Source organism: Tachysurus fulvidraco, chromosome 4, assembly GCF_022655615.1.
Source record: "Tachysurus fulvidraco isolate hzauxx_2018 chromosome 4, HZAU_PFXX_2.0, whole genome shotgun sequence".
NCBI lineage: Eukaryota > Metazoa > Chordata > Actinopteri > Siluriformes > Bagridae > Tachysurus > Tachysurus fulvidraco.
The window spans coordinates 32,778,229-32,791,389 of NC_062521.1; the positions used below are offsets into that span (position 1 = coordinate 32,778,229).

At 39.3% G+C, this 13,161-nt stretch overlaps 1 protein-coding gene across 7 annotated transcripts in view; it reads left to right on the forward strand.

Annotated features, from left to right (window-relative positions):
* Nucleotides 1-13,161, forward strand: part of psip1a (PC4 and SFRS1 interacting protein 1a) — a 25,637-nt gene continuing 12,476 nt past the window's right edge. The window contains exons 1-9 of one of the 7 annotated variants that reach the window (XM_047812958.1): nt 1-218; nt 2,143-2,233; nt 2,331-2,407; nt 3,639-3,777; nt 4,885-4,989; nt 5,406-5,471; nt 6,761-6,820; nt 7,735-7,798; nt 7,969-8,053. In XM_047812958.1, coding sequence (XP_047668914.1) covers nt 2,162-2,233; nt 2,331-2,407; nt 3,639-3,777; nt 4,885-4,989; nt 5,406-5,471; nt 6,761-6,820; nt 7,735-7,798; nt 7,969-8,053 — 668 coding nt within the window. In that variant the 5' untranslated portion in view covers nt 1-218; nt 2,143-2,161. Of the gene's footprint in view, nt 219-1,965; nt 2,045-2,142; nt 2,234-2,330; nt 2,408-3,638; nt 3,778-4,884; nt 4,990-5,405; nt 5,472-6,760; nt 6,821-7,734; nt 7,799-7,968; nt 8,054-13,161 lie in introns of those variants that run through there. The other 6 variants (XM_047812957.1, XM_047812954.1, XM_047812960.1 and 3 more) reach the window with 6 other exon arrangements.

Consider the following 13,161-nt stretch of genomic DNA (forward strand, 5'->3'; position numbering starts at 1 on the left):
GCCGTTAAATATACGTTTAATGATCAGATTTAATATAAATGCATACTATAAAACCATTCTCTAAAGTTTTAGAATGAATTAACTTGAAATCCTTTTTTTAATAATGATTATGAGGCCGTTTGTCCCCCCCCTGAGTTAAACCCGTTATGGTACAGTCGGATGCTGCGCGGGACGACAGAAGGCGCGTGTTGTTTCCTGTGCTGATAAACCGAACACAGGTAAAACAATGTAGTGTTACATTTTGTTATACAATATTACTGTGTGTGTGTGTGTGTGTGTGTGTGTGTGTGTGTGTGTGTGTGTGTGTGTGTGTGTGTGTGTGTGTGTGTGTTATATGATATGTAGCATCTGTGTAAGAGATCTAACATCTGTGTGTGAATATTACACGTGATTTATGGGGAATGTTATGGGTGTATATCCTTATATATAATATTACACGTGATTTATGGGGAATGTTATGGGTGTATATCCTTATATATAATATTACACGTGATTTATGGCGATTGTTATGGGTGTATATCCTTATATATAATATTACACGTGATTTATGGGGAATGTTATGGGTGTATATCCTTATATATAATATTACACGTGATTTATGGGGAATGTTATGGGTGTATATCCTTATATATAATATTACACGTGATTTATGGGGAATGTTATGGGTGTATATCCTTATATATAATATTACACGTGATTTATGGGGAATGTTATGGGTGTATATCCTTATATATAATATTACACGTGATTTATGGGGAATGTTATGGGTGTATATCCTTATATATAATATTACACGTGATTTATGGGGAATGTTATGGGTGTATATCCTTATATATAATATTACACGTGATTTATGGGGAATGTTATGGGTGTATATCCTTATATATAATATTACACGTGATTTATGGGGAATGTTATGGGTGTATATCCTTATATATAATATTACACGTGATTTATGGGGAATGTTATGGGTGTATATCCTTATATATAATATTACACGTGATTTATGGCGATTGTTATGGGTGTATATCCTTATATATAATATTACACGTGATTTATGGGGAATGTTATGGGTGTATATCCTTATATATAATATTACACGTGATTTATGGCGATTGTTATGGGTGTATATCCTTATATATAATATTACACGTGATTTATGGGGAATGTTATGGGTCTATATCCTTATATATAATATTACACGTGATTTATGGGGAATGTTATGGGTCTATATCCTTATATATAATATTACACGTGATTTATGGGGAATGTTATGGGTGTATATCCTTATATATAATATTACACGTGATTTATGGGGAATGTTATGGGTGTATATCCTTATATATAATATTACACGTGATTTATGGGGAATGTTATGGGTGTATATCCTTATATATAATATTACATGTGATTTATGGGGAATGTTATGGGTGTATATCCTTATATATAATATTACACGTGATTTATGGGGAATGTTATGGGTGTATATAATATTACACGTGATTTATGGGGAATGTTATGGTGTATATCCTTATATATAATATTACATGTGATTTATGGGGAATGTTATGGGTGTATATCCTTATATATAATATTACATGTGATTTATGGGGAATGTTATGGGTGTATATCCTTGTATATAATATTACATGTGATTTATGGGGAATGTTATGGGTGTATATCCTTATATATAATATTACATGTGATTTATGGGGAATGTTATGGGTGTATATCCTTATATATAATATTACATGTGATTTATGGGGAATGTTATGGGTGTATATCCTTGTATATAATATTACACGTGATTTATGGGGAATGTTATGGGTATATATTATATTACACGTGATTTATGGGGAATGTTATGGGTGTGTATCCTTATATATAATATTACACGTGAGCAGCACACGTGACGTTACTTATTTCAGCGTAACGAACAGCGCAAATGTAAATGCTCTTGTGCACAGTGGGAAATAGAGTGCAGTCAGTTTCATGATGTTCCACAGTGTGGCGCTGCAGAGTTGTGTGTAGAAAAACATTAAAGGTGGAGTCACTGTGAAATACCCAGCATGCACTGAGCATGGACATTATATAGTGGTGAACACAGTGACGTATGATGACCTGTTCTCATTCCTGCTTCAGGGTTCCAGCGTTTTTTACCATGGCTCGTGATTATAAAGCTGGAGACCTGATCTTCGCTAAGATGAAGGGTTATCCTCACTGGCCTGCTCGGGTGAGAGCCCATACTGCTGGTGATGTGACCGATGCTCTGTAACACACTAACACCTTTAGTTAAATTCATTCTAATTTAATTCTTCACCTGGTTTCAGATCGATGAAGTTCCAGATGGAGCGGTGAAGCCTCCCAACGCTAAATTTCCCATCTTCTTCTTCGGAACTCATGAAACGTAAGCACTTATAATGGCGTCAGGAATGTCAGGAATAGGGTTGCGGAACGTTTCCCATAAATTTCCGGAAACTTTCCACGGGAACTTTATCTGGGGAATTTTGGAAATATTCCAAATTGGAAACTTTACGGGAATTTATGGAAATTACGGGAATTTACAGGAATTTATGGGAATTATTTGGAAACTTATACAAACTATATCATATACAAACATAAATAAACATGTTGTTTGGTCATAAGCAGATGCATGTAAGGTAATACACATTTTAAACATGACGCCTTGACTGATTTAATTGTAAGTAGAACTTTAATTGATTCTTTCATTGAGTAACACAAAATCATAATAAACATTATTCTGCTTGTAATAAACATCATAAACTTAATAATTGTAATAAACATTATTTTATAAAGGTTTTTATTTCGGGGGAGTGAGTGGGGGGGAGGGGCATCAAATTATCTGTGTATGTGTAACACTCTTAATTTACTGCTTATTAAGAGTTAGTAAGTTAGTTATTAAGTTTAGGTATTGGGTACAGTTAAGAATGTAGAATAAGGTCATGCAGAATAAGACGTTAATATGTGCTTAATAAGTACTAATAAATAGCCAATATTCTATTAATGTTCATGCTAATAAGCAGCTAGTTAAATGACCCTAAAATAAAGTGTTACTGTGCATGTTATGGATGAACACAAGTACCTCCAGGTGGTTTGACCTCAATGGCCTTCCAGTAAGCAGTGTGCTGTGTGCAAGTGACCGAGGAACTCAGGGTACAAATTTAACTTAAACTGCATTAAATCTTGTTGTTTTAAACCAAATTATGCTGCAAGATTTTATTTAACTACATTTAAGTTCCGTCTTATAGGCAACTCTGCATTTTTTTTTTTTTAATTCCCAGTTTATTCCCATGGAAAGTTTCCAGCCTTGAAAATTCCCGGAATTTTGCAACCCTAGTCAGGAATATCAGGAATATCACTTGGAATCACAGGAATAACTTGCATTACTCCAGGGTTGGACTTCCCAATGCTACATAGTCACTCACATGATCTGTTCACTCTCCTGACATGCTGCATTTATTTATTTATTTATTTATTTATTTATTTATTTATTTATTTATTTATTTATTTATTTATTTTTGATTTTCATTACTTTTTTTATTTTTCTGTATATTGTGTTTTTTTTTTCTATCTACCTTGTGGTTTCCTCACCGTCACCCCGGTGGTTGTCGTTCCAGGGCGTTTTTGGGTCCTAAAGATATTTTCCCGTATTTACCCAACAAAGAGAAATATGGGAAACCCAACAAGAGGAAGGGCTTTAATGAGGGTTTGTGGGAAATCGAGAACAATCCTACAGTGGAGCTGAATGGACAGAAGGTACAGCGTCTTCTCCTTTTTACTGTAAAAATAAACTGACAAACAAATCATTTATCTCAGACGTTATCGATCCTCACATCTCTGACGTTTTAATGTCGCACAACGTTGATACTTAATATACGAGCGTTAATGTCAGCTCTGTTAGGATGTCATTTAAAGGTGCGGTCTCTGATATTTGAGAACTGCTTCGGAAAACCGCGTCGGGCCACCAAACAAAACAAAAACAAAACAACCGTGTAGCCAATGAGCAGAAAGAGGCGTGTCTTGTCGATATGGGCGGAGAGAGTGTTCAGTGCTCATGTGTGACGTTAGCAGAAAGCGGTTTTAACATCGACATGGAGGATAAAAACAAAGAAAGAAAGAGAAGAAAGACTTACGATAAGGACAAGAAGTAGGACGTGTTAATATAGGATCAGCTTTCCAGCGCTGGAGAGAACTGAAGGAGCAGGAAGTCGGCCACATATTCACAGGTTGGAGTTTCCCGAGTCAATAACTCCTGAGCTAAACGCTGTTACTACACAAATAACACCTCTTTTCTATCGTAGTAATGTAGAGAGGCAGCTACAACCGCGTTTTGTGTAGTAACAGTAACAGCTCAGAAGTTATTGACTCGGGAAACTCCAACCTGTGAATATGCGCACATGCGCACTGAACATTCGCTCCACCCATATCGACAAGCCCCACCCCTTTCTGCCCATTGGCTACATGTTTGTTTTGTTTTTGTTTAGTTTGTCGGCCCGACTCAGTTTTCTGAAGCATTTCTTCAAAAATATCGGAGACCGCACCTTTAAATGTCAGAATTATTGATAATCTTGATCATTCTGTGGCGTTTCCACACATTGTGTTTACATCCTAGCAACAACCTCCACTCTCACACGTTAAAGTTCTACATGTAAACATTTTAAACACAGTTTATTATACTGTATAATAGTTTATTATAGATTTTTTTAACGATTTTTTTATTTTTTTTATGTAAGATACAGAGTGATGTAAATTGTATGTAACTTTAGGAGCTACTTCGCAAACCTAAATGTGAAAACAAAAGGAAGTGTTGAGTATTAAAGCAGGTGAATGTGTGAGTCAGGAGATTTTACTGTCTGTGTGCAGGTGATGGTGATGGAAGGAGTTTCAGATAAAGAGTCAGACGGCAGTCCGGAGGAGGAAGACGAGGGACACGAGAAAGGTCAAGAGAAGAAGAAGAAATCTAGTAAAGTTCGTATCTCTCTCTCTCTGTCTCTCTCTCGCTCTCTCTCTCTTTTTCTTTGCCTTTCATTCCGTGTTTTTTTTATTTTTTATCTCAGAGATTAATGACACGGGTCTCGTCTCGTAAGCTGCTATTTTTGTCTTGAATGTACTTTATTTATGATAATAATTAGCTGTGTTAACGCGGCAGTTACGTTCCATCCGTAGCGAATCTCGTGAGCTCGGATTAATAAATGTAAATGAACCTAGTTAAAGTGGCTTCTTTACAAAACAGTAAATCATACGGATTATCAGGACCTGCCGCACGGCCTTCTGGGTAAAAATCCGAGCCGGCGGAAACGATCTGACTCGTACTACACGAGGGCTCAGTTACGTAGGTGGGCGGGGCTTGATTATCTGGCTCAGGTGTGTTTGGACTCGTGCAGGTGGCTGGAGATGAGGAGGTGGAGGAGGAGGAAGGTGATGGCATGGAGGTGTCTCTAGTGGAGGAAGTATGTATATTTAACCTCTGCATGGGGAGACGGGGGAATATAGGGACACTGTGATGGGCGGGGATCGGCGCGCACACACACACACACGCATACACACACACACACACACACACACACACACACACACACACACACACACAGTCATGTGTAACATAAATCTTGCATCCTTTTATCCCTGTTAATCTATCAGCTTGCTGTCTGGTTTATTTCATCATTTTGTTTGCTTTTTAATGGTTCAGTTAATCTAAGATTTCTTGTTTTCTTTAAATAAATGTATTCAATTCATTTTAATAAATTTACCAAATAAGACGTTGCTCAGGAAACTTGGGGTTTTGCTTCAAATTAAAAAGGTTAAAAAAGAGTTTGTTAAAAAATGAACCTGAAACTCATCTGAGAAATAAAATGAAAGACTGAAATATTTCATCTTTCTTTTCTCTTTAAAACGGTTTTGTGAACGAAAGACGACGTTCTGTTTTTAATATTTAACATGTTTTTGAAGTCGGACTCATTAACGGTCTGATTTAGGGCTGGGCGAAGGATAAAATGTCCGATCAAGAATTTAAAAATGACATTTCCTTTTTTTCCACAAAAAAAAGAAAAGAATAAAATTGATATCGATCACGTGTCTATCGCGATACATATCGTTATCGTTTTATCGCCCAGACCTAGTCTGACTGTAAGGTTTAATGTGCAAAAGTTTATATGACTTAATTTGAAGCAACAAGGTCTCTTCTTCTTCTCCTTCTCCTTCTTCTCCTTCTCCTTCTTCTCCTTCCTCGCTGGTTCGTCAGTCTAACAGACTTTCTTTTTATTGGTGGTGGTGGATGTTAAACCTTTGTATTGGCTTTGAGATGATTCCACACGTGCATGTCAGATTTCTTACACACAATGTTCTGTTTGTAATGTTGTCCCTCTTCTGTACAGGTAAGTCGGACACATGTGAGATACAGTGACACCTGATTAATGTAGCGATGCTAATGTAGCTAACGGTTATAGCTTAATGGCCACCAGTTTAGCTTCATCTGAATTACTGCATGTTTAAAGCACAAGCATTATTATTTATATCATTACAGAATTAAGAGCTCAGTAATAGTAGATAAGTGGATGTAGATGTCTATAGTCAATAAGTAGATGTCTATAGTGATGATAATATCCAGCATGATGTTTACTATTATATATGATAAATATTTAGGTATACAGACCTGTGATTGGCCCAGTCTGAAAGAGTTGTAACTTTTTTCCTTTTCTTTTCTTTTCTTTTCTTTTCTTTTCTTTTCTTTTTATTTCAGGTCTCACCACCAAAAGACTCGGCAGATGCAGTGAAAGCTAAGAGAGTCTGGAAAAAGAAGGTAACGGAAGGCTTTTATACCTGTCAGTCACAGTCAAGGGGGTGTGGCCTCAGTCTCAGGGTAGGAGGAGTGGCCTCTGTCTCTTTGTTGAAGGAGGCGTGGCCTTTGTCCCTCTGTTTGAGGAGGCGTGGCCTTTGTCCCTCTGTTGTTGGAGGAGGCGTGGCCTATGTCTCCCTGTTGTTGGAGGAGGAATGGCCTATGTCCCTCTGTTGTTGGAGGAGGCGTGGCCTATGTCCGTCCCTCTGTTGGAGGAGGCGTGGCCTTTGTCCCTCTATTGTTGGAAGAGGCATAGCCTTTGTCTTCTTGTTGGAGGAGGCCTGGCCTATGTCCCTCTGTTGTTGGAGGAGGCGTGGCCTATGTCAGTCCCTCTGTTGGAGGAGGCGTGGCCTTTGTCCCTCTATTGTTGGAAGAGGCATAGCCTTTGTCTTCTTGTTGGAGGAGGCGTGGCCTATGTCTCCCTGTTGTTGGAGGAGGAATGGCCTATGTCCCTCTGTTGTTGGAGAAGGCGTGGCCTATGTCCGTCCCTCTGTTGGAGGAGGCGTGGCCTTTGTCCCTCTGTTGTTGGAGGAGGCATAGCCTTTGTCCCCTTGTTGGAGGAGGCGTGGCCTCTGTATCAGTTTCACTGTGTAAGACATGACTACTATGTCTTCACTTTAGAGATGTAGGCGTGGCCTCTGTCTCATGTCGAATGTAGGAGGTGTACAGTCAGTTTCTGTGAAAGAGGTGTGCAGTTTGTTTTTTAGTCATAGCCAAGTAGGTGTGGCCTTTGTCATTCTTGGTAAAGGGGGCGTGGCCATTGTGCCACAGTCTTATTGAAGGAGGCGTGGCCTTTGTGAGCGGACACTAAAATAAAATGATAAACAATGGAAGTTAAATGTGTTAAAGTTAAAATGAAAGTTCTCTGTTTGTTGCAGACTGAAGTTGAGCAGGACTCAGAGGAAGAGGACGGAGCAGTGAGTCACACGTCCAGCCCCATGGGTACATCTCATTATTATATACACACTCTATACTCAACTGGGCTGTAGTACAAATATATCTCTGTGTGTTTAACTTATTATTTACTGTGTGTGTGTGTGTGTGTGTCTGTGTGTGTGTGTGTGTGTGTGTGTGTGTATGTGTGTGTGTGTCTCTTTCTCTCTCTCCCTCAGCTGCAGAGACACCAACTCCAAAACGCAGAGGCAGGAAACCCAATGCGGAAAAATTACTTTTGCTGCAGCACCAAGCCTCACATGGGTGTGTGTGTGTGTCTGTGTCTGTGTCTGTGTCTGTGTGAGTGTGTGTGTGTGTGTGTGTCTGTGTGTGTGTGTTTGTGTGTGTGTGTGAGTGTCTGTGTCTGTGTGTGTGTCTGTGTGTGTCTGTGTGTGTGTCTGTGTGTGTGTGTGTGTGTGTGTGTGTGTGTGTGTGTGTGTGTGTGTGTGTGTGTGTGTCTGTGTGTGTGTGTGTGTGTGTGTGTGTGTGTGTGTGTGTGTGTGTGTCTGTGTGTGTGTGTGTGTCTGTGTCTGTGTGTGTGTGTGTGTGTGTGTGTGTGTGTGTGTGTGTGTGTCTGTGTGTGTGTGTGTGTGTGTGTGTGTGTGTGTGTGTGCACGCTTTGAAATGTAACCTCTGGGATCTTCAAAAGAATAAATTTAATTAATAAGGAAATATATGTTACATTTCCTGATGTTTATTATGAATACAAACAGTGGCATTGAAACACTCTCTCTGTCTCTCTCTCTCTCTCTCTCTCTCTCTGTCTCTCTCTCTCTCTCTCTCTGTCTCTCTCTGTGGCATTGACTCTCTCTCTCTCTGTGTGTGGCATTGACTCTCTCTCTCTCTGTGGCATTGACTCTCTCTCTGTGTGGCATTGACTCTCTCTCTCTGTGGCATTGACTCTCTCTCTGTGTGGCATTGACTCTCTCTCTCTCTGTGGCATTGACTCTCTCTCTGTGTGGCATTGACTCTCTCTCTCTCTGTGGCATTGACTCTCTCTGTCTGTGTGTGGCATTGTCTCTCTCTCTCTCTCTCTCTCTCTGTGTGGCATTGTCTCTCTCTCTGTGTGGCATTGACTCTCTCTCTCTGTGTGGCATTGTCTCTCTCTCTCTCTCTGTGACGTGCCTGCGCATATCTAGGTATCAATCCTCTCTGCATTATCAGCCCTGCCCTGTCAGCTCATCTCACATCAACGTAACTGAATGCTGATATATTGTTCACTCCTCCTCTCATCTCATCTACCTCCCCCTACTCGCTCGCTGCTCAACATCTTAGCATGAAGCTCATAATATTCTTCGCACAATATTGTTCATTCTTTGCGGCAACAACTCCCACTCATCCTCACTCTCATGCCTTGGCAAAATGTCTCTCTACATACCTCTGCTCTAGTCTTCTATCATCTAATTCACATCGTCTTGTATATAGCGTCTTCTACTCGTGATACCTGTGTGTATTTATTGCTCTGTACTGTGTTGAGCAGTTCTACGTACTCTCTCACTCTACTCTTGCTTGGAATACTACAAATTCCTTGTGCTGTGTCCACTCTACACTTCCTCTGCGCTCTCCTTGTCCAATAACTCTCGACTTCTGATTCTTGCATCACTGTGTAGAAGTTATGTTTCGACAGATGTCTAGTCACTTCTACAGTCTCTTTTTTTTGTGTGGCTGAACATGCAATGAATACATGAAAAGAGCTACGCATCTCTTCATCACATCTCCCTGCTCCTCTCCACCATCATCTACACACGACCCATAACCCCCTCTGTGGGCTTTGATTCCGCCCCCTCTCACTTCTCACTTCTCTTCTCCCTCTGATCTCGCTTCTCTTGCTCTCTGAAAGCTCCTAGCTCTCCCATTCTACTCACCACCAACCAGCTCTTCACTCTATCTTCACTCTTCTCTTCTCTCTCTCTCGCTCAAAATAAAACCCTCTTCATCTTACTAACCCCATCTCGTTGGTCAATCAGTCTGATAAAATGGTCTACACGCACACTCTCGACGGATCTTTTCCCACACAAAACCTTTCTTCTACTTCTATGTACGTCTCTTAAACAGTCATACAAAAATTACTTCTACAATCAACAAAATCATCTATAATACTCTACTACAATAATTAAGACTCTCCATGTCTCATCGTTTTGTCTCTGTCTCCATCTGGAAATTAGACTCCTAGTGCAATTCATCATCCATCATCGAATCTCCACTCACATCCTTCTCTCTTCTCTCCTTAACATCGTATCCAGTGGATCCGACTTCTTAACTCTAAAGTCTGGAGTGCTATTATGCTGTGATCATCGTGCATCCTGCACCATGAACTAACTAGGTTGTTTCCTATGTCCAACCTACCTCATCTATCAAATGACTCTATTGAAGGAGTGATACAGCTATCTCGTTCTGGATATCATGCATAGTTCACGCATCGAGGTACTCACTCCACCTCAGTTCGGCCTCTACTATTCTTTTCTCTTTTCTTCTGGAGAGCTGGCTCTCAGGCTCTTAATACTCATAACTACACTCTCATACAATGCTTAATACAACGTCGGTTACTATGAGCTCGCTCCCCACTATTGTCTAGCTACGTCTTCCCTTTACCCTCTAGAGTCAGACTCAGTACTGCAGTAACTCTCTATCAGTAATATCAATTCTACATTCTACGCTAGCAGTTCATTCAGTCCCTCACCGTGCTCGCCGCCCTCCAGTCAGTCCTCTCCCTAAATCGGTACATCTGCGTCCATCTCTCTCCCTGTTGGAGTAACATTGATCATCCTCATGTCCTCCCTCTCGTCTCATGTCTCCTCTCTCCTTTGTCTCTAAAAAAAAAAAAAAAAAAAACAAAAAAAAAAATCTCAATAGCAAAAACAATAACGTAACATAAGTCTCTAACTAAGAAAAACAAAGATGGGAATCAAAAATCTTGGGGGGGCCTTTTCAGGCAGATCTAACCTGCTTATCGGCCAGGCTTGTCAACCATGCCTGACATCTACTGTGTCGCTTCGTCGTGCATCGAAAAAAAAAAAATACTACGGTGCGGGGTCGGACACTCATGTGCTCTCTCACTCAATCAACTCAAAGCTACACACCTCTCTCTACCAAAAAAAAAAAAGGCTGTGCTTCAGGCCTCTGGATACATTCTACTCAATAACTCTCCGCTCATCTCTAATCAATCTTCATCACCTATACCTCATCCTCTAGGTGGCAATTATGTCTCTCTACATGCTCTCTCTAAAATTAGTCAAAGAATGTCTCTCAATAGCAGCTTCTCAGTCTTCCATCTTTCTGAAAGTCCATACGGGTAACATCTCTCTACGAATGTGGTCTTCTTACAAAATCTAAATTTCTCAAAATTGCATGTCTCTCTCTCCTCTTTCTCTCTGTGCAATTCTACTTCATCAATACATTTTTTCTCATTCTTAAACTCATGTGACATTAAAGTTCTCACTTCAAATCTCATCTTACCTAATTAATAATTTTTATTTCTTCTCTCACAATTATAAATTTCTATGTTATTATTATTTTCCTATTTTATTTATTATCTACTTTTCTATTTCTTCTCATAAATTTCTAATGATTATAATTTCTTCTTTCTCTATTCTTTCTTCTCTCTCTTTTTACCAATTTTTCCCTTTCTTTTTTTTTCTTTATTTTTTTTTTTTTTTTTTTTTTTATTTTTTTTTTTTTTTTTTTTTTATTTTTTTTTTTTTTTTTTTTTTTTCTTTTTCTCTTTTATTTTTATCCCTCGTCGCTGGATGAGACCATTTTTAATTTGATATGATCTTTTAAAATGCCTTCATTTTAATCCTGTCCTTCTACCCCCGCTTCATCATCTTAATATTTTATAATTATGTATACATTTCATCATGTCATTTCCCACTTAAATTAACAACGAAATAACGCTTCTCTTCAAAACTCTCCCTCCACAGCCAACCTCTCAAAAAACTCTCTCTCGTGAGCAAATTGATCGAGTCTGCTCTTTGTCTCAACACAAAAAAAAAAAAAAAAAAAAAAAACTCGATATAGGGAAAAAAAAAATATGTCGTCAAAGCTAAACTCTCAACTAGTTCAACTCCTTAGTTCTCCGTCATAAACCTCTCAATCCTCTCTGCAATTGTGCTCTCCGCATTGATCTCTCTTTGTTGTCTTTCTTAATATGAGAAGGACTATATATATATAATATAATAATATATATATATTATCTATTCATCATACTATATACTATACATATATATACGTCGTCTATTCATTAATATACTACATCATACTAGCTATCCTACTTATCATACATATATACTCCTCAATACTCATAGGTGGACGTCATCCATACGTCTCATCATACTCTATACTCATCTCTCTCCTCGTCTCTCCTCTAATTGCATCACACATGCTCCTTTCTAAACGTTCGGTTGCGTTACACGTTTCGAAGTCTAACACTTAGTTTGCTTAAGATCCATCATTCAATAATAAATACTCGCACAGTCGTCCATCTAAAGAAAATGGTTTTTATTTGTAATTTCTCTCTCTATACACATCTCTCTCTTTTTTCTCTCAATCTACAACCATCTCGTGGACCTCTTTCGTTCTCTCCCAATCATAAGTAGCATAACATCAAAAAACAAACACATCTCTCTCCTCTCTCTCCTTCAATGCAAAAATTCTTCAAGAGATACGCAATCGTCTAATCAAGCCACTCATCGATGCTGTACAATGCTCACCTGTGTAGCACAAGACGTGTGTCTCAAACAATGTACATCCGCGTCTCTTTAGTAGTGTCTGTCCTTCTGCGGAATTCATTTTATTGTTCCTCATCTTATTGAATCTCTCTCGCTCTATTCACCATATTGTTAAATCGGCACAACACAATGAATAGTAAGCTTCTTTTACGAAGTGAAGATCTGTAGTAAAATGTATCGATATACCCTGGTATAAAAGGAGGAGAAGGGACAAAAAAAATGTGGTGGGGTAGAAGAAAAAAAAAAAAATAAAAACAAACACTAAAAAAAAAAAGGCATTTACAATGAAATTCTGTGCCATATGAACAAAGATCTCCGGTTTGCCTAGAGATGTGGCTCAGTGGATATTGTAGGGCGAGTGCGGGGATCACCTACTTGCACAGGGTGGTAACTGGGGCGTGATAGGGCGACAAGGTCGTTGCAGTGCTAAGAAGAGATTCAGGGTCACGTGACTCCTCTTTACCTCACGCGCCTATTGGGTTTAGTCCGTACTGAGGGGGCACACGGGGACTCTGCGCGCGCCGTGCGTAGTCCCTACGGCCTGGGAGCCCTGAGCTCTAGTGGTGAGAACCTGAGATATAATCGCCTTGGGAGAGTTGAGAGTGCACTCCGTGCGCGAGTAGATGTATGGGGTTGTAGCCTCAT